The sequence below is a fragment of the Zingiber officinale genome, chromosome 8A, assembly GCF_018446385.1.
Source record: "Zingiber officinale cultivar Zhangliang chromosome 8A, Zo_v1.1, whole genome shotgun sequence".
NCBI lineage: Eukaryota > Viridiplantae > Streptophyta > Magnoliopsida > Zingiberales > Zingiberaceae > Zingiber > Zingiber officinale.
Genome location: NC_056000.1, coordinates 53,848,783 through 53,876,027, shown reverse-complemented (window position 1 = coordinate 53,876,027; position 27,245 = coordinate 53,848,783). Strand labels below are relative to the sequence as shown.

The 27,245-nt window shown below is 37.3% G+C and overlaps 1 protein-coding gene across 7 annotated transcripts; it reads right to left on the bottom strand.

Moving 5' to 3' along the window:
• LOC122009087 (rRNA-processing protein FCF1 homolog) lies at positions 1-24,682 on the bottom strand. Of its 7 annotated transcripts, none has more exons than XM_042565094.1 (11): positions 24,438-24,682; positions 24,291-24,379; positions 12,904-12,989; positions 12,770-12,835; positions 12,582-12,687; positions 10,627-10,669; positions 10,434-10,506; positions 10,251-10,338; positions 9,532-9,588; positions 9,378-9,456; positions 9,011-9,296 (listed from the first exon to the last, which is right to left on the bottom strand). In XM_042565094.1, the coding sequence occupies exons 3-11, from the start codon at positions 12,972-12,974 to the stop codon at positions 9,283-9,285; spliced, it is 597 nt and encodes a 198-aa protein (XP_042421028.1). In that variant the 5' UTR covers positions 12,975-12,989; positions 24,291-24,379; positions 24,438-24,682; the 3' UTR covers positions 9,011-9,282. The 7 variants fall into 7 exon arrangements, 6 of the variants coding, with proteins under 6 accessions (XP_042421028.1, XP_042421029.1, XP_042421031.1 ...); XM_042565095.1 differs by having other exon boundaries at positions 12,904-12,986; XM_042565097.1 differs by having other exon boundaries at positions 24,291-24,347.
• Positions 24,683-27,245: the final 2,563 nt, after the last annotated feature.

Sequence of the window (27,245 nt, the reverse complement as noted above, 5' to 3'; positions counted from 1 at the left end):
CCAATTAATTACTGTTCTGAATGTTCTTAGATAATATATTTCAGTTTGTTACAACTAGAAAATATAAGAATGCAACATAGTCAATCAAACTTACTTAAGAGATCTTTTGTGATTTCTCTATGGAGGCGTCGAAGATCTATAGAAGGCTGAGGGGATTCTGATGATAGATGGCCACCCTCTCGCAGTTGTTGAATAACCCCTCCAGTTGTTTGGGTAAAAGTCCTCATAATGCGAGTGGCAAATACTTTACCAAATTTAGGAGAGTCTAGATAGGCTCTTCGTGCAACTTCATGACGTTCATCTTCCCCCTCTTTATATGCTTGTAACTCAGAGTGAATAGCATCTCGCTCAGCTTGGATAGTGTCTCGCTCAACCTTGATATTATCCTGATCAATTTTTACACCCTCTAACTCAGTTAATAAGGATGCCAGCTATGCGTCTCGGGCTCTCAGTTTTTCCTGTTGGTTCAATAGCAAAAAGTTCTTAGCGGCTATCTCTTGAATTAATTCAGGATATCTGGACCCAAGGGATAAGCATAGCTCTTCTAGTTGAGTAGTTTTGTGAGCTAGGTCGGAGAGGCTTTATCTTTTAAGGCACTTTCCACTTGAAGTTTGGACTCGCTGGTTTGTAGTAGAAGCTCTAACTTTCTGTTTAGCTATTTGGTGGGACTTCGTCAGTTGCTGATACTCTTGTAGGATCTTTTCCATACCCAAAAGAAGCTCAGTTTGAGTTGTATCCTCTTCTCGTAAGAGGGTTATTTCAGCACTTGGAGCGGTAAAAGCGACTTCTAGCTCTTGTTCGCAATCCTTCAAAACTTTGTTGCCTCGCTCCAGATCCACGGCCAACTGGTTTATTTGCATTCCAGAAACGCAAAACTAAAAAAAAATAATGATAAGGTTATAGCTTGGTAAGAAAAATTATAAAGAAGATCAGTTGGGGATTTACCGCAAAAATGTGTTGAGCATGCTCATCAGCACGTTCAGATATGGTAGCCCCTCTTGAGCGCCTGTAAGTTTGCATCCAACAATCCGCCAATGAACCTCTTACATTAATTGTCTCGAAAGATTAGGAATCAGTCATTTCCGGTCCTTGTTGAGAAGGTAACATATAAGATTACCAAAAAAGATGTCAGGGACCACCTGAAGGAGTGGATCCTGACGGAGTGGAGCTTGGGGAAATAATAAGAGAATGCTCAGGGATTGTCTGGAATAATTCAGGGGATCGGACAAAGCCTCCAACACGAGGAATAGTACCGGCCAACTTCTTTTTAGGTGGCCCTAGGAGAGACCGCGGACGCTTCGTCGGTCCAGATTTGGTCACCCGAATAGCAGAGATGTCAGATACACCAAGGGAAATCTGTGTCGAGGAAGGAAGCTCGAGCAAATTCAGATCTAATGCTCCTAGAACAGGAGATCTAGGAGTTGTCCTGATTAGTTCTGATGAAGCCCTGACTGCCTCTATAACCATCCCGATTGGTTTGGAAGCTTGTGTGGCCTTGTAACATGTAGAGATCAATTTACCTGGTCACATCATAGCAAGTTGAAGATTATACCGACGATGTTCCAGTGGTGCAGGCTCTTTCCCTCAAACGAATAGATCCTCAGTCTTAGTAATATGAGTTTGTTCTTTGGGGGTAGATTCTGACACCCTAGGGTTGTGAACTGGGACCTCGTGCGTCTGATCAAGGGAACATCATCTGAATCTGAGGAGGAATTAGAAATAGGTTCCACCATGGGGGTGGACCGGTGGAGGTGGACAGTTGTGCGAGCTAGCACTCCTTTCGTAAATCCTCACGTATCCTGGTTAAGGTCTCTTTCGTTATCTGAGGCTTTTTGAAAAGGAAGGCCATGCTAATAGCTTTAGCTATGAAAATAAGGAAACATCATAAGTTCTTATAACGAATAGCTAAGATAGATGTCAAGATTTCTTACTGAAAGAGGCACTTAACTCAATAGGTATCGGAGCAAGTCCGAAAAGATATAATAAGCCCTCTACGGTCAACTGGGACAGACTAAACTTTAGACATATCATATACTCTAGAACGGGACCTAAGGTCAGGTCCGTGTGAAGATTGCCTAGAGTAGGAATAGTGGGAAGTTGTTGTAGCCAAATAGTGGGGTAAGACGAAGAAGGAAGAAGACGAATAAAAAAATATTTATCCCTCCATTCCTCCTGAGCTGGAACTTTATTAAACAAAATCACTTTAGGGCGAGCTTAAAATTTGAATAAGCCAGTCTCTACCTGGCGAGGAAGTAATAATGGAAGAGACGAGGGGATAAAGGGATATTGAGCAAACGAAAGACAATAGTGACACCACTTAGGATTTGAAGAGATTGGGGAAGGAGTTGATGTAGGGGAATACCAAAATACCGGCTCACGGCAATAAAGAAATGATGTAAAGGAAAACGAAGGCCAGAAATAACTTGCTCTCTGAAGACAGCAACGCTCTCGAGTAGAGGGCGATGAGGACGATCCTTTTCGGTAGGAATGACTATGTCGAGAGGAACGCCATAGTTGAATTTGAGTTCATAAGTGTCCTCAACAGTTAAGTGGGAGGAACATCAACTATTCCACTCATCACCCTCAGCCATGTTAGGGGGAAAAGGATTAATAGAACAGAGAAGTAAATGGAAGAAGGGATAATAAAGGAGAAGACAACAAGAAAGCCTTAGGGTTTTCTCCCCTTTTTTCACAGAACTTTTATACGAACTCTGTGAAAGTGCATTTCAAGTAAAGCCGTCAGATTGTAAGTGAGGAAGAAGCAGGATTAATTGTGGATCGTGGGATGGTTGAGTGAGATGGCGGGTATGGGGAATCGTGTACATTTATGACATCATGTTCGCACATGTCACTAATAAAGGAAGTATACAAGTAACGGATGTAAGGGTTGGTATCTCAAAGCATCAGCGTGATTACCAAAAAAGGTTTTGAATTCTGAGCCAAGTTAATGGCAAGGAGACGTAGCGTTGATCAATATGGGAAGCCTTTATTTAAACAGTAAATAGAAGTTATGGTGTGCCCCATCCTAAAATGTAAACAAGTTTTTATGCTGGTCGAACACCAGGGGTCATCAGACAAACGGAAATAGACCTGAACAAAGGTTAAGTCATTCAGTCACAAAGGGTTGGGTGAACGAAAATAGACCTAGACGAATGTAAATCCGTCCAATCAATAAGGGTTGAACGAGTGTTAGGTTGAACACAGTCTAACGAAAATTGATTATGTCTTACTTTCCCAACTAAATTCTCGCTCGACAGAAACAAGATATAAGCCGACACAGAAGTCTTAATATAAGAATTGCTAAGAAGTTCTTTAAACAATGCAATTGAAAAATGAAGATGCAGTAAACTATATTAATTTGGGGGAAAAGTTGGGAGGACAATTTTTTAATAGCCTCCAATGATCAATAAAGCCATCAGGAGGTTCGAATGCTAGGTAACCTCCCTCCCTTAACCGTTCTATTATCCCCTTAGCTCCAAGAGTAAGGGCATTAACGGCGGATTCAGCAATGGGAGTGCTGATTTCGTCTGATTTGAGGAGTGTTGTTTTCTTCTTCTCAAATCGTTTATCCTCCCTCGCCTGGTAGGTTACCAATTCTGCTTAAACTGTTGATACTTCCTTTCGAGTTTCCTCCAATAGAGAATTTTGTTCAGCCTTCTGAGCTATTCGCTCAGATTCTCTAGCAGCTAGCTCGGTGGCATGAGCAACCATCAGTTCTTGTAATTGAGTGGACAGCTACACAGATTCAGTAGTTCGCTCATTCAATTTTGTCTCGGTATCTAACCGAATACTAGTTTCTGATTTGAGTTGAGCTTCGAAACTTTCTGTGGCCGTCTTCCACTGATTGGCTTTCTCGAGCTCAACTTGGGCCAACTTATGAGCCTCTTGAAGTTGAGTTTCTAGATCCTTTATCTGTTTAAGAGTAGAGGCAGAAGTTACCTCAGGAATTTGTTGTTTCAGCAACTCGTTTTCCTGAGCCAAATCATATAACTGTCGAGCTACGCTCATATCCATTACCCATTGCTGCAAGAGATGCATAATTATTAATATCCAAAATAGATAAAAGATAATCAATTAAAAATTAAGTTACCTTGGTTCGCTCATATGAAAATCTGTCTGCAAATTCTATAGAGATCCGCTCGCTAAACTTATTCTGTGCCTCTTCCCAAGCATCTATTAAAGGATCCCCTATTAATATAGGCATAGTAGCAGAGGAAGTGGATGAAGAAGAAAGGGAAAATTGCACAGATGGTAAGGAAAAAATGGGGAAGGGCTGGTCAGACGGTTTTTGTGTAGGTAAGGGGAGTTTTCCCCAAAAAGACATAAGAAAGCTAGGGTCGGAAATAGCACTTGGCATAGAAATATCCTCGTGAGTTGGAATACAGACGGGAATTGAGAGGGCAGGATAAAGAGCCAACAAAGTTGGTTCGAGGGGTTGCTCTCGTATCCCCCCCTGGGCAGAATCATCTGGAGCAGATAGTGTTTGTCTCTTGAGAGAAGGAGCCAAAGTAAGTTTACGTCCTTTACGTTTTCTCTTAGGGGCAGTCTCTTCCAGAGGAATATCCTCAAGCAGGATAGGTAAATTAGAGGGCAATTCCTCAGAAGCAGCGGCCGCATTAAATGCGGTTGCTTGACCACTAGAAGCTTCACCGAATGAGGCAGTTGGTTGTAAGCCCCGTTCAGTTAATAGCTCTTGCTCTTTAGCAAGAAGTTTTCCTTCTTCTACTCGACCAATTACCTTGTCTACCAATGCATCAAAATAGGCATCCATTGCATAAAATGAAAAATACTTTAGTTAGTAATAGGATAGTGGACAAGTTAGAGCAACTCTCCGAAGGAACAAGATAGCCTCTTTTGAATGGGGCTTAAGCCAAACAAATATAGGAGATCTTCGCGCATCCACTTATGAATATGAAGACTCAACCTATTAGAATAGTCAAGAAATGTAGGATCTTGTTTGAGCTTCTTAAAGTCAGGAAGATGAGAGAAAGAGGACTGCCATTCTATTGACCAAGTGGCAGGTTTAGGTAATTCTAAGAAGGAAAAATGAGATTTCCAATCCTTATTCGAAGATGACATATCCTCGAATAGGATCATTTGAGGGCGAGATTGAAAGAGAAAAATGCCAAAGTCTGACTTCTTAGGATAAGAAAAAAAAGAAAAGGTTGAGAGGTGTTGGAGGAATCTCGAACGGGCGAAATAGCATGAACAACCCGCATAGATAGCGAAAGGCGTTGGGGGTGAACTGTTGTAGGGGAATGTTAAAATATTGACTTACTTCCACCATGAAAGACAGGATAGGAAAGCGCAAACCGGCTATTAGCTGGTACTTGAAGAAAGTAATGTGATTAGCAAGAGGATGATAAGGATGCTCGTTTGGTTTGGGAATGACGATACGGTAATCCTTAGGAATTTCGTATCGAAGGCGTATGGCAGCTCTGTCGGAGTTATCAAAATCTAAGAGAAAATGAGTGTAATAAGGAGCTAATGATACTTCCGCCATAAGGACACACAAAAATAGTTAAAAGATGAATGACTTACTGGAACCCTAAGAGAAGAAGACGGTAAGAAAAGTTCCGTGAGAACAAGGAAACGCGGAGTGTTACAGAAAAGAAAAATCACCGAAGAACAAATCATAAAAGATGAAATGTCAAGTCTGAAGATTGTTTAGGATTTTTTTTTTATAAGGATTAATCCAATAGTATGCACCCTTGGATCAAAACGGCTTACGCTTAGAGGATTATTGATCCATAAAGGGAGAGGTGCCGTTTAGGCGCACGTAGAAGCATACGTCAAAAATCATTTCAAAGAGAGAGAAATAGTGTCACGTGACATTCACCCATAAATGGGCATTTATGATGGATGAGACAAGCCAAATCATTTCGATGTCAAAGCATCATCCCTCATCACATCTTCATCTCTCTCTCTCTCTTTGGGGAAGGACCAAATACCAACGCGCAAATTTGAAAATTGTTAAGTACTCGACGAAACCAGAATTCAAGTTTAATCAGTTAAGATAGAAAATAGAAGTTGATATTTTATTATTCAAAAAGGCCTAGGGTGCAAGGATAGTTGGATCAGTCAAAATTCAAAAAAAATATTGGCCACAAGAGGTGAGCAAACGAGACTAATATTTGAGTCTAGTCAGCTGGTTACACCTCCTTCGACTAGACTTGAAGGAGAAGGTTTCAAGTTTAATCGGTTAAGATAGAAAATAGAAGTTGATATTTTATTATTCAAAAAGGCCTAGGGTGCAAGGATAGTTGGGCTAGTCAAAATTCAAAGAAAATATTGGCCACGATAGGTGAGCAAACGAGACTAAGATTTGAGTCTAGTCAGTTGGCTACACCTCCTTCGACTAAATTTGAAGGGGAGGCTAGTGATACGAGTTATAGCAAGCGGACCCCGAGAGTGATGTGGTCGTCCAGGTCAAAGTGACGTGATGGTCAAAGTCATGATAGGATGACAGTTAGTGGTAGGGTAAGGGTTATCCCTTATCTGGTTACTTTAATCACCAAGTGATAAGCCTTTCTGCATGGACCCGACAGAACAAGGTTTGGTCGGGCCTAAAGGCACTTAAGCCTTATAAAGCTCTTAATATACGATCAGCTAGATAGAGACAAGTCAAACATAAGGTTTTGTGTATGCGCTCAGTCAAGTAAGGGCCCGACCGGATTTAAGGACACTTAGCCTTATAAAGCTCTTAATATATGATCAGCTGGATAGAGACAAGTCAAGCATAAGGTTCTGTGTGTGCGCTCAGTCAGACAAGGGCCCGATCGGGCTTAAGGGCACTTAGCCTTATAATGCTCTTAATATACGATCAGCTAGATAGAGATAAGTCAAGTATAAGGTTCTGTGTGTGCGCTCAGTCGGGCAAGGGCCCGACAGGGCTTAAGGGCACTTAGTCTTATAAAGCTCTTAATATACAATCAACTGGATAGAGACAGACAGGTCGAGCATAAGATTCTGTGTGCGCTCAGTCAGGCAAGGGCTCGATCGGACTTAAGGGCACTTAGCCTTATAAAGCTCTTAATATACGATAAGCTAGACAGAGACAGGTCAAACATAAGGTTCTGTGTGTGTGCTCAGTCGGGTAAGGATCCAGCTAAGTTTAAGGAAACTTAGCCTTATAAAGCTCTTAATATACGATCAGCTGGATAGAGACAGGTCAAGCATAAGGTTTTGTGTGTGCGCTCAGTCGGGCAAGGGCCCAACCGGGCTCAAGGGCACATAGTTTTATAAAGCTCTTAATATACAAACAGTTGGATAGAGACAGGTCAAACATAAGGTTCTGTGTGTGCGCTCAGTCGAGCAAGGGTCCGACCGGGCATAAGGGCACTTAGCATTATATTGGTTCTTTAACATAAATGATTAGTTAGACAGCTCCTTGAATGAATTACTAGTATACTCTATGCATCATATTAGTTCTTGAGCAGATTCCCGACAACACTCAATACATAATAAAGCAACTTAAGGGAAGGACAGACTTGAATATGGCCAACCTTAAGGATCGGTCGGGATATACTCAGCAGACAACATCCGACAGCATTATAACAGATTATCAGAACTTGTCGGGAATATTCCCTCGAAACCTTCTTCGAAGGTTGTTATGTCCCTCAGAAGCCAGCTAAGCATAACAACATATTCTCGTAACTGCCTCAACAAAGGCGTAAGACATAAGCGACAAAAGTGGTATATCAATGGGTAGAAGAAAGATTCCTCGAACAATTATTGCACATTGCCCATGATGTACTTTCTCTATCACCTAACAAACTCTGAGACACCGGGGACCACCTCATGATCACGGAGGCATGTGAGGTGGTATAAAAGGGGGATCTTCTCCATTGATAAAGTAAGTAAACTCTGCATCTGTAACTCTACTTTCGCACGAACCTTCCCACTACTGTTTCTTCTTCCTTTTCCACCGGAATTGTATTGATTTGAGCATTGGAGAGTCTTGCCAAGGATCTCCACCTCAGGCTTTGGTCACTAACGCTTTATCGGATCATCGAAGTATATGCAAGAGCGTTGAGGAGTTTCGTCATCCTGGATCGAGAGGTCTTCCGCTGATCAAAAAATCAATCACCGAAACCAGCCGCCATCTCTCCAGCTCTCAGACAGGATCAACCATGTTTATTCCATCATCAATGTTGGAGAACATAAGATACCCAACCAATTTGAATCAACTAATTCTACTAGTAATCGATCTTGCCCTATAAAAGTTTTTCACCTGTCACTAAAATAAATCCAATGGTAATCGATCTTGCCCTATAAAAATTTTTCACCTGTCACTAAAATAAATCCAAAAGTGCAAGTAGCGAACAACCCAACATCCTAGATTTTTCATCTCACTGAAAGGAAATATCCTATAATGCATCGTAACTAGAAATTGAACCGTGAATACTTGGGAGACTGCATAAATGTTCTGCCATTACACTATAACCCAGGAGCTCAAGAACATGTCCTTTGATTGATTACCTTTTTTTATTTAGTTGGCATCAAATATTCAACTTATGTCGATTAATCATATGAGTGACCAGTCCCACCCTACAAAAACTTTTCATCAGCTATCTAACTAAATTAGAAAATACTCACATCTAATAGCCCATCAATCCAGTATTATTAGATCCACCATCCATTAAAAACAATACACCTAATCGTAATTAACTGAAGATGTTTAATCAATAGAGTTTCAAAAGTTGGATGCAACCGAACTCGGAGTCGAAAATGAACCTTAAGCTGTTGGACTATGGCCATTATTATCATAACAAGCTACCAAGCTCACTTAGTGTAGTTGGCTAGGTGTCAGAGTCTGATGCAACCTTTCCAGTCTGATGCAATCTTTCCAAGCTAAGTCGACAATGGCCCTTTAAGCTATTGGACCATGGCTGGGTACCACCATAGTAAACCCCAAGAAACATTCAAATTGGAAATGATGGGGAAACTCCAATTTTAAAATGAAACAAATTGGCTTTCATGTCTTGAGACAGACGCTACAACCAAACGATTCAATCCAATTCTGAAACACTTTCATAATCATAACCCACATAATTAATAAGCTTAGTTCAGTTTCAGTGGTAATCACCATTGTTTTTCCTAATCTCCACATAGCTTAGTGTCAGACATTTCGATTAACTATAAGTTGATACATGAACGCCTTCAAGGCTTTACTAGCTACAAACAACCCAAAGACTCACAGGTTGGCTCTGTTTATTCGTAATGGAGAATGCATAAAATTATCTGACTCAGGAAGAAGCTCCATGTACTGAAAGAAGTTGTTCAATACCGCGGTGCTGTGTTATGATAAAAGAGCCATTTTTAAGACATGTTCAGTGCTCAAATGAAGAATGAATTAAACATTAAAAGAATTCTACCTCCGCCAATAGTTGCTTCAGGTAGTTTCTCTATCGAATACCTGTGTCTGGTAATGTACATGATAGGCACTCCGGGAATCTGCTTAAGCCTTACACTTTTTAGAGCATAGTAATAGGGTAAAACAGTACTGCAAATACAATTTTAGGCCTATACCTTGCGTATCCTTCGCTTCAAGTCTCTATCGCATGTTGCAACAATATAGCATTTGTGCTGTACATGATAAGGTGGAATCCTCAATACAAGAAGATAAAAAGGGTGGAGAATATACAAGGGAGAAAACAGTTAAGGATATTAAAGCCAGGAGAGGTTTCCGGCAAAAATGGAGATCAATTTTATAAAAATTTATAGAAACAGTAACTTTCTGTAGGACAAATTGGTGAGACTTTAGAAACACATTTTGGCATATCAAATGCCACAATAAGATGAATGACAATATCCTCGTCTATCTATAAAATACCAGATCCTGAATACAATCGAATCCTTAAACACTGAAAATACCAGGTTTGTAATAGTCGCATTGGTTGACAAGATCAAACTGGGTAAACCTAAGGGATGGTTCAATTCGACTCAGACCCTATGGTGCAGTAGTGCCAAGGAAATTGATAAACTTAGCTAAACAAGTCGGCAGTAAACTTAGACAGGAAGAGATTTGGTTAACATGGGCTCAGTGCCTAAGCCAAATACTACTAAATTTAACAAATAACTGAAACATTTGATGAACTTTCAAATGGAAAAAGCAGAAATTGGTGTTTACAAGAATATGTATCGGAACTTGCAACTTTGTACAAACATAACAAGAAGATAACGAGTCCATGAAATAATATTGCTAAAAATTGAGTGATCTAAGTGCTATAAATTAGTTTGTTACAAACCTGAGTAACCCTGTCAACGATGCAATCATCAGCATAAGTCCCTTTATGTGTACATGGTAACCTATCAAATCTAGGATCTTTGGCAATCCTTTAAAAGAAAAAAAAAATACATCTAATTAACCATTACATAGGTAAAATTGAATTATATATTTTAGGAAATTGATGAAGAAAAAAAGAAGTTACCTTAAAGCCACACGATACTTCTGTCCCAACTTTTCAAGCTCAGCCATAACACAATCTGTGATGCATGGAGTGCCTACGGTACAAACATGAGTGTAACAATTTCTTTATAAGATAGATAAAGGTGCTAAGATGACCAAATAATCCTAATATAAACAAAATAGGAAGGCACGGTCCTCTCTAAAAGACAACTTACATTTAGCATAGAGGCAATCCATCATGCCTTTCTCCAAATCCAACTAGAACCATTAAGAAAGCAATCAGCAAAGATAACCAATAAAGAAAAATATCATATATTCTAGAGGAATAAGCAAGATCCCTTACAAACATAACATGAAATTAAGATTTGCAAAGATGAACTACAGCATTTTCAACTATACATGTTTCTACTACTATCACAATCATTCCTGAAGAGCCAACACATATCATCTATATGAAAGAAATTATCAAGCAGTCGACATTTTGATTAATAAATAACACATGAATAAATTGTGCTTCAAGAAGGTTCTGATAGATATTTCTACTGAATGAAAAGTTAGCAAAATTAACAATACTAATTTCTCCAGCCACCTAGTAGTCTCAGCTAGAATGGCCATATACAATACAATTATATTTACCATCTTTGAATTGAGCAAGCAAATAATGTTATTCTTGTTAATTGCAAAAAAGAAATTTTGGCAATGCCAACTAACACAATGTCCTCAAGTTTCACCAACCACTATTTAAGAACTGATGAAATGATAACAGACACTGTCAAGCATCAATTTGTTCTCACTATTAATATGTAAATAATATTGATAACAATATGTAAATAATATTAATAACAACAAGATGAGAGATAGCATTAGAAAAAAAATTAGATTCAATAGGGTCTACAGCAATGACTTCACCATATAGCAATTACTTGAAAAAGCGAGAAAGACAGAGAAACATGGTAGAAGAGAAAAATAAACAACCATTTTTTAAAAAATGCAATGGATAAAGAAATTGATAGAAGTGCTGCAAACAAAAAGAGACTAAGATCTCTACATATAGGCCAAGCGATGTGTACCAATGGGAGGAGACTACATTTATGGGTCATTTGTTTATTGCATGAGAGGGATACTTTTGGGATGGTGACGTGTTGTCCTTGAGAATTAACTTAGGGACCAATTTCTCTAAAATTGGTTGGAATTATAGACATTGTTGTCGCACGAAGTGAGGAAAGGACGGCTATAGGACTAATTCTAAGATAAGACAAGGATTATGTGTTTGTCTTGGAGGCAGTGTAGGAGTTGGTGGGTAGAAACTGTAAGGCCTCATGGTTGTTGATAATAGTATCCTCATTGATCTTGACATAGACCATATTGGTGCTAACATGCATGAAGTGGTAAACCACCTGGCTGATGACCTTTCAGACCTTGAGCCAAACATTTCATATATGTTGTTGGTGAAGACAATGGAGATGCTTATGTACTTGTCAATTTGGGTCAAGGCAACCAAGCACGTGCACTCTTGCTGAGAAATCAGATGAGTTTAGCATGCAATAATCAAGCTCGTCAAGGATCCCAGACAGTAGATGGGATAGTCAGACAAGGTGATTGGTGATGTGGAGAGTATTGGATCTTGTATTCTCAATGATGAGGATGCCACTTGGTATGCATTTTACCATGTTCCCTTTGCAACAGAACTTCCAATTGGGAGCGAAGAGCATAATGGGAAACTCTAAAGAGAAACCTTAGAACTTAATCAATTACCAAGTTGAGAGGGGTATAAAGTAGAAAAGGAATAACTTACAGTTACATATAAACAAGATTTCAAAAAAAAACACAAATAACTAAATATTCATGTTGTGATAACTACTGAAAGTTGTAAACAAGTGACATCATCCATAAGTCCATCAAAAATTAGGATGTGACATTCTCACTGGCACTATGTAAAGAAACCCTCAATTAGTGGTTCATTATTATCTACAAGCTCCTACTGAGATAATCTGAGGCCAGCATGCACTGAAACTATATTCTAGTTTCTCAACAGAAAACAGAGAGATGGATATCAAGCCAACTATCAATCAGAATAATTTTGCTTACACTGAGAAAACAAAATTATATTACTTTTTATTACACATAGGCAAAACCAACATTGAAAGCCATAATGCATAAAGAAAGGCACCTTATTTTGGATAGAGAAGTTAATGAAATTGGTGTCCACAATAACCCTGTAAGGTGGGCAAATAGCAGCATTGTATGTGAAGACCAATGCAGAGGAAACACCCGGCCTTCAAAACACAAAGAGAAAAATAATAAGAAAGAATAATTGTAGGAAGAAAAGCATTGATACAATGAATAACATATGCGTACACATTGCGAGGAAGTTTCTCCTTTTCAAGATCCTTCTTTTTAGGATTCAACACCTCTTCCTTGTATCTAAAATTAAAATTCAGAAATATTATAACATACAAAGAGGAGCACAACAAAATGAGCTTTTCACTTACTTCCTGAGGGTTTTAGGACCGATAAGCCTCTTTGTGACTGCAAACTTAGGACCTTTCTTCGCTCGCCCCATCACTGCAGTACGCTACTGTGAAGAAGAACATTTATTAAAACTAATTGTGCATCTATTCGCATCACATATATCTAATGAGACTCAAAAAATCATGAGAGTTTTTTGTCATGCCTCGTACGAGCTAGGCTTGGCTTCACTCACTGCGAATACATGCATAGTAATTTCCACTAGTGTTATGTACATATCTCAGCAATTAACTCAGAAGTCAATGAAAGGAGAGTGAGTATAAAGTGGAAAGTGGAGATAAGAGATAGACGTGCATGATAATATAATCAAAGAGGGCAACAACATAATTTACAATTTATATGTTCATGTCATTCGTCACTTAATTAATGTCATCAGTCTCCATAATTTCTCATTTTTCAACATTTCACACATTATAACTTACTTTATCAGACAATTCAACATAGTTTATTAAGTGGGTGAACGACATGCGATACACTCATCAAGAACGTGTCATATCAATAAAGATACATATTATAATGTACTTTATTTGACAATTCGACATAGTTTATTAAGTGGGTAAACGACATGCAATACACTCATCAAGAACGTGTCATATCAGTAAAGGTGAACGGCCTACAATCACCCTATTTTGAACACATCATGTATAAATATAAATATAAAGGTGAGCAACTGACAACCCACCCAAGAAGGATGCATCGTATATGAGAGTGAATGACTCGTAATCTACTCATAATGAAATGCATCATATGTATGCACATATAGATAGCATAGATCGGGTGAACGACCTAGAATCCACCCAAAGGAGATATATCTTATATACATGGGATGAACGGTTTACAATCGACCCAATACGAAAATACATCAAGTGAATGCACATATACAAGTACATATATAAGTGAACGACTCGCAATCCACCCTAAAAGTGTCTTAAAAAAAAGATGAACGATCTGCAATCCATCCCGTGAGGTGAATTTGAGTGGGACCCGTCAGGTTGGACTGCCCCACCAAACAATATAAGCAGGTTGGGTTGAGAGTTCATCAACCCATTTTAAGGTGAGACCAGACAAGACCTAGACCGACCAGCCTAAGCCCGCATGGGTTGAGAAAAAAAATCTTCTAAAATTTAAAACTAAAGTGAAAAACTCAATGGGCTCATGAGCTTGACCTGCCTAATCCACAATTCAAACTTTAAATTTTCAACCTTTTCTGTATATATATATATATTTTTTGAAGAACTCATGGCTTGGCCCGCCTAACCCACAGCCTGTCTTGGATTGAGGATTTCCCAACTTGGCAGGATGGTTGGCCGGCCCGTCTCACCTCGCCATAGGATGCACGGATTGGACCATTTGACAGCACTAGGTGCCTCACATAAGATTAAGGAGAACGGTTCGCAATCCACTCCATGAGGAAAAATCATCTCAATTTGGCCGAAGCCTATGAACACACAGAAAGAACCGAAAGTCCTTTTTAAAGCACGGAGCAAATGCTCTATATTTATATAGAAAATTATTTTTATTACTAACCTTGTATAAATAATCTCATAACTTTTATAGAGTAGAACCGAAGTTCACACAAGGTTTTACATTTGTTTCTCCATTCACTTAGTTGAGAGTTATGTAATTTCTTATTAGCATTGAGCTAGAGCCCTCTCATATTTCTTATCTCTTTTAAGACTAATTAATAAATTTTGGAAGAGTAACAACAAAAAGGCTATGAAAAGACAAGCAAATATAAATGACAAGATTAAGCAAATAGAGATATATAAAACATGCAATTTATTATTTCCAACAGATATACTGAAAATATTAGTTATTATCATAAACCCTTAGATGACTTGCAACAGTAAGCAACATTTGAAATAAAGTTTTAATCTACTTTCTAATCCAACAGAAAGGTCCTTTGAATTGAATCAGAATCAAGTTTAAGTGGGGGCATTCCTTAATAATTTAGCACCGCATATATTCAAGTTACACCTAATGGAGTATGTTAATCATGCAATAAGGTGAAGGGATCAAGTAAGAAAACTCCACCTGAATCGAAGGGTATTTGCAGTGAAAGGCAAGGAGAGGGATAGACAGGGGCCAAGCGAAATCTCACCTGAAAGTAACGAACGACAAGTGTGAGAGCGCCGATTGGGAAAGGAAATTGGAAGGGGAGTCAGGGATTTGGAATAAAATCCGACAAGCGAGGGCGGAGGTGAGCGGCGCCAATTGGTAGAGGGAATAGGAAGGGGGAGTCGGGGATTTGGAAAAAATAAAAACCCTAATTAAACTCAATATATAAATCAGTTTTAAAATTGATATATATATATATATATATATATATATACACACACACATGAAAACCTATAAATGAACTTCTATTTAATTATAAAAGCAGTGAAAATGACGAGTGACTGATAACCTAAAAAAATCAAGGAGAAAAGTTTGCCTAAGTAACGAACACAATGACCAATGCGCAAAGCATTACTCACCTTGGAACTTCGTCGAGAACGTTGTCGGAGGTAGTACAGTTTTCCTTAGGTATCCCTACTAGGTTTGTGTTCGATATGTTGCGGCAGCTTGGGCGGTGCGTAATTCTTCCAATCGTCCTAAGGAAGTCCTCGAATGAACTTATCTACATTCTCCTACTGCAGGTTCTTGAATAACTCCGACAGAGGCGATGACTGGTCGAGGAGATGAGTAGCGGATGGCGCCGAAGGTTCCAGGCGATGAGGACCTGGGCTGAGGCGGCGACGATCGAAGGAGATTTGAAAAGAGAAAAGTCCCAAGGGTTAGGTATATGATGGGGTTGAATTTGAACCGGCTTTATTTTGCAAAGACTAGTTTGACCATAAATATCGTTGTTTATCAGGGAAAAAATCATCTAATATTGTTCTTTAATTAGCAAAATGCGAACATTCGAAATTTGATTTGAAATATTTTAATTAATTCAGTAGATTTTAACTTAATATATATTAATTACCATGAAAATTATAAATAAATTAAAATAATTCTAAAATTATTATTTTCCCTTTAATCAGTCATATAATTTAATATTTTATTTATTTATTTCTTCTTATTTTTAGTTTTTTTACTATTTAATTTTTTATTATTGATATATACTTCTCTTTTATATGTTTTTATTTTTTAAAAAAAATATTTTTTTAATAAAAAAATAAATTTTAAGTATTTACGTTGAACTTGGCAACGGATTCAAAATGTGAGTCATGCCCAAAGCCAAGACCTAGCCTAGTTCGGCACAATCTTAGAGCGGGATCAAGTTGTGCTTGACTCAGCCCATGGGCAAAGCCTCCCTTGCCTTGCTCACGAACCAAGTAGACTAGGCATGATATGATCGAAATATTATTATGTTAACTCAAAAAAGTAAAACATAGAATTTACTCTGATCCAAATAATAAAATCCTTGTTCTTCCTTTTGTCATTGTTGTTCCTTATTAGAGAAAGAAAATGGAGTGGAAGTAGGGGGATCCATCCTTACTCTATTCTAGTACATTTCATTAACAATTCTCTAGTGGTATAATCATGTCTTAAATGATGGAGTCCCCATGGAATACCCAATTGGTTAAAAGGTGGCAGACATGTTACAATAGGGCAAAGGATCAATTTTCAACGGGTGCATGCCCTCAAGACCCCCTCCCGCCCTTAGCTAACTTCGTGGTCGGCTATAAGTTGATCCGTAATTTACTTCTCGTCGTATAACCTGGGACGGATTGTGGGGGGTGCCTAAGATGAGCGTAATCGCCTTTTGTTACAATGTCTTAAATGACCGAGTTTGACCATATGGATTTGATGAATTTCATAAACGTTTAAACTTAGGTTCATATGAATTTACTCATATTGTGTGTCAGATTACTTGACATTTACATTGTATGAGTGATGGACGAAGTTCAAGTTGATCGAAGTCGACCGAACATTAGGTAAAAAGGAAAGTCCAATAAAAATTGATAGATGGGTGAAGTTCAAGTTGGTCATGATCAATCGAGCATTTGGTAATTTAAAGTCCTATGGGTACTTGCAAATTTTAAAGTTCAATTTGGGGTATAAGGAAATAAGTCATTTGAGGGATAAGGGAGGGTAAAAGTTCTCTTTCCCTCCCCTCCTTCCCTCACCTTCTTCCAAAAAAAAAAAGGGGGTAAAAGTTACTTTTCCATTACTTACCCTTCCCTCACCTCCTCCCAAAGAGACCATAAGAGTTAGCAAATAACAAGGACTTGAAGGTGAAACCTCTTGGAAAATGAGAAGTCCTGGTAAGTCAAGTTCAGTCAAATACCTGGCAAATAAAGAAATCTGGAAATAATGCCTCTTAGCAAATGGGAAGACTCGATAGATTAAGGTTGACTAAGATCATTCCGTGTAAGTCTACAAAGGTAAACCCCTAAGGCGTAGCGCAGACGGTGGGCGTATGACATCTCTAACATAATGGTCAGTGGTCGATTCTCAGGAAATGATGACCTGGATTCACCCCACCATGCGCCTAACGCATATGTACCTGCATTTACCTCCTTCCATATCTATAGGACTAGTCCGAGGGGAGTCATTATGGTAGTGGATCTACCTTTTTTCTAAAGGTAAACTCTTGAAATGGGAGTTTTGTAAGACTAGTTTTCTTACTTAGTCGAAGACTTAATTGAGCCAAAAACTAGGAGTTGATCAACTATTTTTCAATCATTCGATCGATATGATTAGTCAACTAGAGACTGCAATAAAGGTAGAAAACTTCTGATAGGAAGAGATGTTGCCAAAAGTTTAACTTCAAATTTGAAGAACAAGGGATAAAGTTTATGAGTCACAAATTTAGGAGTTTTCATGCCCCCTCAAAGATCTCTGAGACCTCTATGTAAGGGTGTCGCGGATCTTATTAAGTAGGATCTAGACTTTTCGTCATTGAGAATCGATCCAGGGCTATACTCTTGGCAATAGCACCCACGTCTACACGTTGTGCAAATGTGGTTGCGGTTACCATCCACTTCTGCATTTTGTGCACAAGTTTCAGTGACTGCACAAGTACCTATATAGGCACGTGCGTCCCAAGGGTTGGTTGGAGTTAATGGAGAGAGGGGCTAGTTTTAGTAATTGGTCGTGAAGAACATTCAAGGTGAGTTGGAGTTTGGTTTGTCCTTTTGACAACAAGTAAGAAGAACCAAGATATGTGGGAGATCACTATAAGTTTTTACAGGCTTCAAATTTTATGTATTTCAGGCATTATAAATGCTACAATGGTATCAGAGCAAATTTTAGTTCTAAAAGCATGAAACTCCCGGAGTTGGCTCTATCATGTTCTTCCGTCACCTGCTGCTGCGCCAGGCGAGATAGTGGCAGAGACGCCTATAAATCTCTGCCACTATCTCGCCTGGCGCAACAACAGGCGACGAAAGAACATGACAGAGCCAACTCCGAGAGTTTCATGCTTTTAGAACTAAAATTTGCTCTGATACCATTGTAGCATTTCTAATGCATAAAATACACAAAATTCGAAGCCTGTAAAAGCTTACAGTGATCTCCCACAAATCTTGGCTCTTCTTTCTTGTTGTCGAAAGGACAACAAATTTGAAGGGGGCATGAAAACTCTTTGATTTGTGACATAAACTTTATCCTTTGTTCCTCACATTTGAAGTTGTTAAACTTTTGGCAACATCTCTTCCTATCAAAAGTTTTCTACCTTTAGTGCACTCTCTAGTTGACTAATCATATCAATCGAATGATTGTAAAATAGTTGATTAACTCCTAGTTTTTGGCTCAATTAAGTCTTCACCTAAGTAAGAAAACTAGTCTTTCAAAACTTCCATTTCAAGAGTTTATCTTTAGAAAAAAGGTAGAACCACTACCATAACGGCTCCCCTCGGATTAGTCCTATAGATATAGAAAGAGGTAAATGCAGGTACATATGCATTAGGCGCATGGTGGCCATCATTTCCTGAGAATCAACCACTGGCCAATACGCTAGAGATGTCATACGCCCGAGATGTCATACGCCCACCATCTACGCTACGCCCTAGGGGTTTACCTTTAGAAACTTACATGATATGATCTTAGTCAACCCTTAATCTACTGTGTCTTCCCATTTGCTAAGAGGCATTATTTCCATATTTCCTTATTTGCCAGGTATTTGACTGAACTTCACTTACCAAGTCTTCTCATCTGTCAAGAGGTTTCACCTTCAAGTCTTTGTTATTTGCTAACTCTTATGGTCTGTTTGGGAGAAGGTGAGGGAAGGATAAGTAATGGAAAAGTAACTTTTACACTTTGTTTTTTGAAAGAAGGTGAGGGAAGGAGGTGAGGGGAGGGAAAGAGAACTTTTACCCTCCCTTATCCCTCAAATGGCTTATTTCCTTATACCCCAAATTGAGGTATAAGGAAGTTACCATCCTTTTCATTTCCTTCCCCTCCCTTTCCTTTCCTTTCCATTAATAAACCTCCCCTCACCCCATCCAAACAAAGGCTTATTTACTTTAAAATTTGCAAGTACCCATAGGACTTTAAATTACCAAATGTTCGATTGATCTTGACTAACTTGAACTTCACCCATCTATCAATTTTTGTTGGACTTTCCTTTTTACCTAATGTTCGGTCGACATCGATCAACTTCATCCATCACTCATACAATGTAACTGTCAAGTAATTTGACACACAATATGAGTAAATCCATATGAACCTAACTTTAAATCTTTACCAAATTCATTAAATCCACATGGTCAAACTTAGTCATTTAAGACATTGTAACAAAAGGTGATTACGCTCATCTTAGGCACCTCTCACAATCCATCCCATGTTATATGAAGGGAAATAAATTACAGGATCAGCTTATAGCTGACTGTCAAATTAGCTAGGTGCGGCAGAGGTATTTTTCCCTGAGGACATGCATCCGTCGAAAATTGATCCTTTTCTCTATTGTAACAAGCCTGCCACCCTCTAACCAATTGGATATTCCATGGGAACTACATCATTTAAGACATGATTACACCACTAGAAAATTGTTAATGAAATGTACTAGAATAGAGTCAGGATGGATCCCCCTACTCCCACTCCAATTTCTTCCTCTAATAAGGACAACAATGACAAAAGGAAGAACAAGGATTTCATTGTTTGGATCAGAGTAAATTCTATGTTTCAATTTTTTGAGTTAGACCTAGTAATATTCAATCATATCATGCCTAGTCTATTTGGTCCATGAGCAAGGCAAGGGAGGCTTTGCCCATGGGCTGAGTAAAGCACAACTTGATCCCGATCTAAGATTTTGCCGAACTAGGCTAGGTCTTGGCCTTGGGCATGACTACTATGAGTCTGTATGCCAAGTTCAACCTAAATACTTAAAATTTATTTTTTTATTAAAAAGATATTTTATAAAAAATAAAAACATATAAAAGAGAAGTGTATATTAATAATAGAAAATTAAATAGTAAAAAACTAAAAATAAGAAGAAATTAATAAATAAATCATATAAAATATTAAATTATATGACTGATTAAAGGGAAAATAATAATTTTAGAATTATTTTAATTTATTTATAATTTTCATGGTAATTAATATATATTAATTTAAAATCTACTGAATTAATTAAAATATTTCAAATCAAATTTCGAATTTTTGCATTTTGCTAATTAAAAAACAATATTAGATGATTTTTTCCCCGATAAACAAAGATATTTATGGTCAAACTAGTCATTACAAAATAAAGTCGGTTCAAATTCAACCCCATCATATACCTAAACCTTAGGACTTTTCTCTTTTCAAATCTCCTCCTGTCGTCGCCGTCTCAGCCCATGTCCTCACCGCCTGGAACCTTCGGCGCTGTCCACTACTCATCTCCTCGACCAGTCATCGTCTCTGCCAGAGTTACTCAAGAACAGTAGGAGAACATAGATAAGTTCGTTCGAGGACTTCCTTAGGATGATTGGAAGAATTACGGGCCGCCTGAGCTACCGCAACATATTGAAGTCAGAGCTAGTAGGGATAACTAAGGAAAACTATACTTTGTCTCCGACGATGTTCTCGACGAAGTTCTAAGGTGAGTAATGTTTGGCGCATTGGTCATTGTGCTCGTTACTTAGGCAAACTTTCGTCTCCGATTGTTTTGGGTTCTCTGTCACTCGTCATCTTCACTGTTTTTACAATTAAATAGAAGCTCATTTATAGGTTTATATATATATAAATTTTAAAACTGATTTATATATAGAGTTTAATTAGAGTTTTTATTTTTTCCAAATCCCCGACTCCCCCTTCCTAATCCCTCTACCAATCGACGCCGCCCCGCTCGCCAGATTTTATTCCAAATCCCTGACTCCTTCCAATTCCCTCTCCCAATCGGCGCTCTCACACTCATCATTTGTTAATTTCAGATGAGATCTCGCCTGATCCCTCTTTATCCCTCTCCTTGCCTTTCACTGCAAATACCCTTCAATTCAGATGGAGTTTTCTTACTTGATCCCTTCACATTAGTGCATGATTAACATACATCATTCAGTGTAACTTGAATATATGCAGTGCTAAATTACTTAAGGAATGCCCCACTTAAACTTGATTCTGATTCGATTCAAAGGATCTTTCTATTGGATTAGAAAGTATATTAAAATTTTATTTCAAATGTTGCTTACTGTTGCAAGTCATCTAAGGGTTTATGATAATAAATAACTAATAATTTCAGTATATCTGTTGGAAATAATAAATTGCATGCTTTTATATATCTCTATTTGCTTAATCTTGTCATTTATATTTGCTTGTCTTTTCATAGCCTTTTTGTTGTTACTCTTCCAAAATTTATTAATGAGCCTTAAAAGGGATAACTTAGATTATTTTGAGAAATTAAGAGTGGATTAATATCATAAATGATTATGTCAATATAGTTATGAGAAATATGAGAGGGCTCTAGCTTAATGCTAATAAGAAATTACATAACTGTCAACTAAGTAAACGGAGAAACAAATGTAAAACCTTGTGTGAATTTCAGTTCTACTTTATAAAAATTATGAGATTATTTATACAAGGTTAGTAATAAAAATATTTTTCTATATAAATATAGAGCATTTGCTCTGTGCTTTAAAAAGGACTTTTGGTTCTTTCTGTGCGTTCATAGGCTTTGGCCAAATTGAGATGATTTTTCCTCACGGAGTGGATTGCGGACCATTCTCCTTAATCTTATGTGAGGCATCTAGTGTTGTCAAACGAGTCAACCCGTGGTGGGGTGGACCGACCTACCAAAAATCCATCCTATGGCGAGGTGAGGTGGGTCGGCCAACCATCCTGCCAAGTTGGGAAATCCTCAATCCAAGGCAGGTTGCGGGTTAAGCAGGCCAAGCCATGAGCTCTTCAAAAAATAAAAAATATATATATAGAAAAGGTTGAAAATTTGAAGTTTGAATTGTGGATTAGGCAGGTCAAGCTCCACCCATTGAGTTTTCCACTTTAGTTTTAAATTTTAGAAGAATTTTTTTCTCAACCCACGCGGGCTTAGGCGGGTCGGTCTAGGCCCCATCTGGTCTCACCTTAAAATGGGTTGATGAAATCTCAACCCAACCTGCTTAAAATATTTGGTGGGGTTGTCCAACCCGACGAGTCCAATTCAAATTCACCTCACGAGATGGATTGCATATCGTTCATCTTTTTTGTGAGGCACTTTTAGGGTGGATTGCGAGTCATTCACTTATATATGTACTTGTATATGTGCATTCACTTGATGTATTTTCGTATTGGGTGGTTACAAACCGTTCATCCCATGTATATAAGATACATCTCTTTCGGGTGGATTCCAAATCATTCACCCGATCTATGTTATGTATAGGTGCATACATACGATGCATTTCATTATGAGTGGATTACAAGTCATTCACTCTCATATACGATGCATCCTTCTCGGGTGGGCTGTCAGTTGCTCACCTTTATATTTATATTTATACATGATGTGTTCAAAATAGGGGGATTGCAGGTCGTTCACCTTTACTTATATGACACGTTCTTGATCAGTGTATTGCATGTCGTTCACCCACTTAATAAACTATGTTGAATTGTTAGATAAAGTACATTATAATGTGTGAAATGTTGAAAAATAAGTAATTAAGGAAACTGATGACATTAATTAAGAGACGAATGGCATGAAAATATAAATTGTAAATTATGTTGTTGCCCTCTTTGATTATAATATCATGCATGTCTCTCTCTTATCTCCACTTTCCACTTTATACTCACTCTCCTTTCATTGACTTATAAGTTAATTGCTGAGATATGTACATAACACTAGTGGAAATTACTATGCATGTAGTCAACTGTTAGCTTATATATATATATATATATATATATATATATATATATATATATATATATATATATATATATTTGTTACAGTTCATGCACGGTGAGTGAAGCTAGCATCGCGGCAAACCTTAGTTGTGTGATTATCAGGTCTCTGACATTGATTAGGTGATTACCTGGTAATCACATAACTAAGGTTATGGTTGATAACTTGATCCATCCAACACACCTAATCAAACACCTCCACAGCTCCACGGATAAAGATGAAGCACAAGAAATAAGTGAGTCAATAACAAGGGCCTGTGTTTAGTTTCAAGTGATGTGACAAAAGGAATAGTCCATGAATGAAGCATGAACTTGTGTGTGAGAACACATAGAGCCAAAGCTTTTATCTGTGATTATTGTAGTCACTTCTAAATATATTAAGTAGAGTTCTCCATCTCCCATTCTTTCGCCCCTTTAATGCTAACCAATTGAACTTAATAACAAGCATGTTAAAATGCAATGTACCAATGCTGGGTAAGGACAGTGTCAAAGTAAAAGAACTACACTGAAAAACATAAATATAACAACAAAACTTAATAACATACTATCATCAATACAAACAAGTTACAGCAAGAACTGCACAAAAATTAAACAGTTGAAAGAGATTTTGTAGGTTCAACTTACAAGTTGCAAGAACTAAACCAAAACTAAACAAGAACTAAACAGCAACTAAACAGCACCAAAACAAGTACTAAACATCAACTAAACAGCAAGAACTAAACAGCAACTAAACAGCAAGAGCTAAACAACAAGATCTAAACAAGAACTAAACAGCAACTAAACATCAAGAACTAAACAGAACATAAAACAAAAGGGCAACAAGACAATGTTAAAACAAACATGACGAATGTCAGTAGGGTTCTTTCATGGGAAAAAAAACAGGTCTTTCATGATGCAACAATCATTAACAAGTAGACCAGATTTTGAACTGTTGAACTTGTTCAATGCAACCTTACAACAAAATCCATCATGGGATTTGCTATGGAAACAAATACAGGTAAAAGCAACTCCTGTATTATGATCAACAATTAAATGTGAACTTTTTAAAGGAAACTACCTTAGCTAGAATTATTTCCCACCCATTCACAAGCTCTACACTCTTGCTCTCCACCCTCTGCCAATATCCGTGAGCTTTACCCCATAATACTGTAAAAAAAAATGATCAAAAGTCTAAGGTACGTATTAAAAGTGTATAAGATCGTACCTTTTCCAAGAAGGCGAGTGGGGATGTTCGCGAATGGGACGTCTTTCGAGGGGGGAAGCCGCTAGGGTTCTTCGCGAGGGGGAAAGCCGCTAGATCGCCGCGAGAGGGAGGATCGCCGCGAGATGGAGGAACGCTGCGTCTGCGCGAGAGGGAGGATCGCCGCGAGAGGGAGGAATCGCGTGTGCGCGAGAGGAGAATCGCTGCTTGTGCTAGGGTTTTATGTGACGCGGTAACCCACTCGGGTTTGATTATATATAGGGGAATGAAATTTACAAAATGTTTAGGTTTATTTTATCTCAAAGGTAAATATAAAAGGGATAATTTTAGGGTTGGCGGGGCGCTGGGACGAACGAATTGCTTTATGCCACAAAAGAGATAATTTTGATTTAAAAATTTTATTATATCAGAATCAAGAAAAATCTATTTTTTAAATATTTTTTAATTCTGGATTATAGGCTCAAATATATATATATATATATATATATATATATGATAAAAGATGAATAGGTTTATGCTCCCGTCCGTCCCATGTTTAGGTATCATTAATTATCTAAATTAAATAAAATTTTAATTGATAATTTTAAATAAATAATTAAGATTATTAAAAATAATCCTTAATTAAATACATCCTTAATTTTTTTTATTAATGTATGGTAACTAAATTATTTTTACATGTTTATATTTCAATTCAGTTAATTAGGTTGTGCTGAAAAATGACGTCGAACGGCCTTCATGCATTTAACGTGCGTTGGTGTATGAGCAGTTTCTTAATTTTGTTTTTGAAGTTACTGTTTTTCATTTAATTGAGCATGTAAAATCTGATTTGAATCCGGCTTAGATAATTAATTAGGTTTGGACCCAATTTAATCAAATGATTAAATTTATTTTATTAGGTAAATTTTTGATCAAATAGATTAAATTTATTTTAACGAACCAAATTTAATCCAATAAATATTGATATAATTAAATGGACTTGAGTTTGATCAATAAATATAAAATTGACTTAAAAGAACTTAGATTAAATAATAACATGATATAGGTATAAAAGATCTCTGTCCAATTAGATCAATTCTAATGAGAAAAATGAATAAAGTTCAGGGTTCGATTTCCTAATCGATCTATTTAGTATGTCAATCCACTGGAGCTCCTCGAATAAAGAAAATTAATTTTTTTCTTATTTTGCAAATAGATTTTGTATATTTTCTATACATACGTGAGAATTGAAATGAATTCCTAATCGCTCAGCTCGAGATCCAGTCCATTCAGACGCGACAGGCTGTTCTAGATAGCCATCGCTTCCTCCGATCCCTACGATCCGAGATAGTTGCAGGATTCGCTTCTCTCTAGGGTGAGATACGTCGCCAGGGACAGCTTGCACCCGAGCAGCCCCTTGTACCACCTCCAACTGACGACCCTCCAGCTGATGATCCTGCTTTTTGACACTATCATTTCATGTACCTTGGATATTACTCAGACACTTCCATTTTCTAGTCTAGTTGTACTAGTGCTTAGTAGAACTCAGTTACTCTACTTATTTCTGCTTACCAGTTTTATTTGCTTAATTCTACCAAATAGGAATATGTTGGGTAGAATAGATCTTGATTTTCAAATCAATTTCCTACCTTGTTCTTAAACGTTTTACTTGATTTCAAAATTATCTTTAAGAAATTATAGGAAAAACTAGTGTTTTCAAAATCCTAGTTTTATTAATTTTTCAAAATTTTGACTTAGCCTAGGATCTTCCCCCTAGATATTATGTTCCTCTAGTTTCAGTCAGAGCATCTCACAAGCACACTAGGCTTAACTTGTCTGTGTTTGCAAAACTTAGAACGGTGTGAGATGCATAGGGTTCAGCCTGGACTCCAGAATGCTTATTTCTGTGCATCATAGTGAGTCTGGACATTAAAATATTGTATATACATTAATCAAGTTAAATCATCCAGCCCTAATCAAATCTAACTGGATCTATTGACTTAACTTGACTAATCAAGTGAAGGATGTTGTCCTCTAGGTAATCAGCTAGTAGCTAGATGGCTAGACATGTGGCCAAGAACTTAAGTGTTTGATTTTAAATTTTTTTGTTCGTGCTTAGACATTAGGGCTCTGATACCTTACTAAAAGAAATTAATTAATTTGCAATCTCTTTAACTCAGCACATGCTTGGACATTAAGATTTTAAGCTTACTAATCCTCCTTTGCCTTTAAGTATCTTGGAATTCTTTATTCGGTTAAATATTTTGTTAAATGACCTTAGCCTTTTTTAATTTTCTCTCTTTCAAAATTCTTGTTCAAAAAGCTTTTTCAAAATTAAGAAAATATTTACCAACAAAACCTTTCAAATTCATTTAAGTCTTTCAATAGCTTTTAAAAAATTTACTAAGTATCTCTTAATAGATTTTCAAAATTTCGCTAAGTATTCTTCTAAACAGATTTTCCCAATTTAGCTAAAACTTTCAAAGTATTTCAACTTACCTGAAATATGCCTCAATATGTTTTCCAAATTTTATAACATATTTTTCAAAGAGTTCAACTAAGTTTCAAAAATTGGCTAACATTATCTTTCAAAGTCAACATTTTATTAGTCTTTTAAACTCAGTTGAAAAAAATATATCTCTTTAGACCCTTATTTCACTTAACTAAGAATTCTACAATTAATTTCAAAAAGCTAAGTGTTATCAAAGTATCTTTATCCCTCTTTAAAGTCTAATGTTTATTTAATTCTCTATTTTTCTAACTATAAAATCTGTTTGAAAAGTTAGAATTATTCAAACTTGCTCATTTTTTATAAATAGCAAAGGGGGAGAGTAG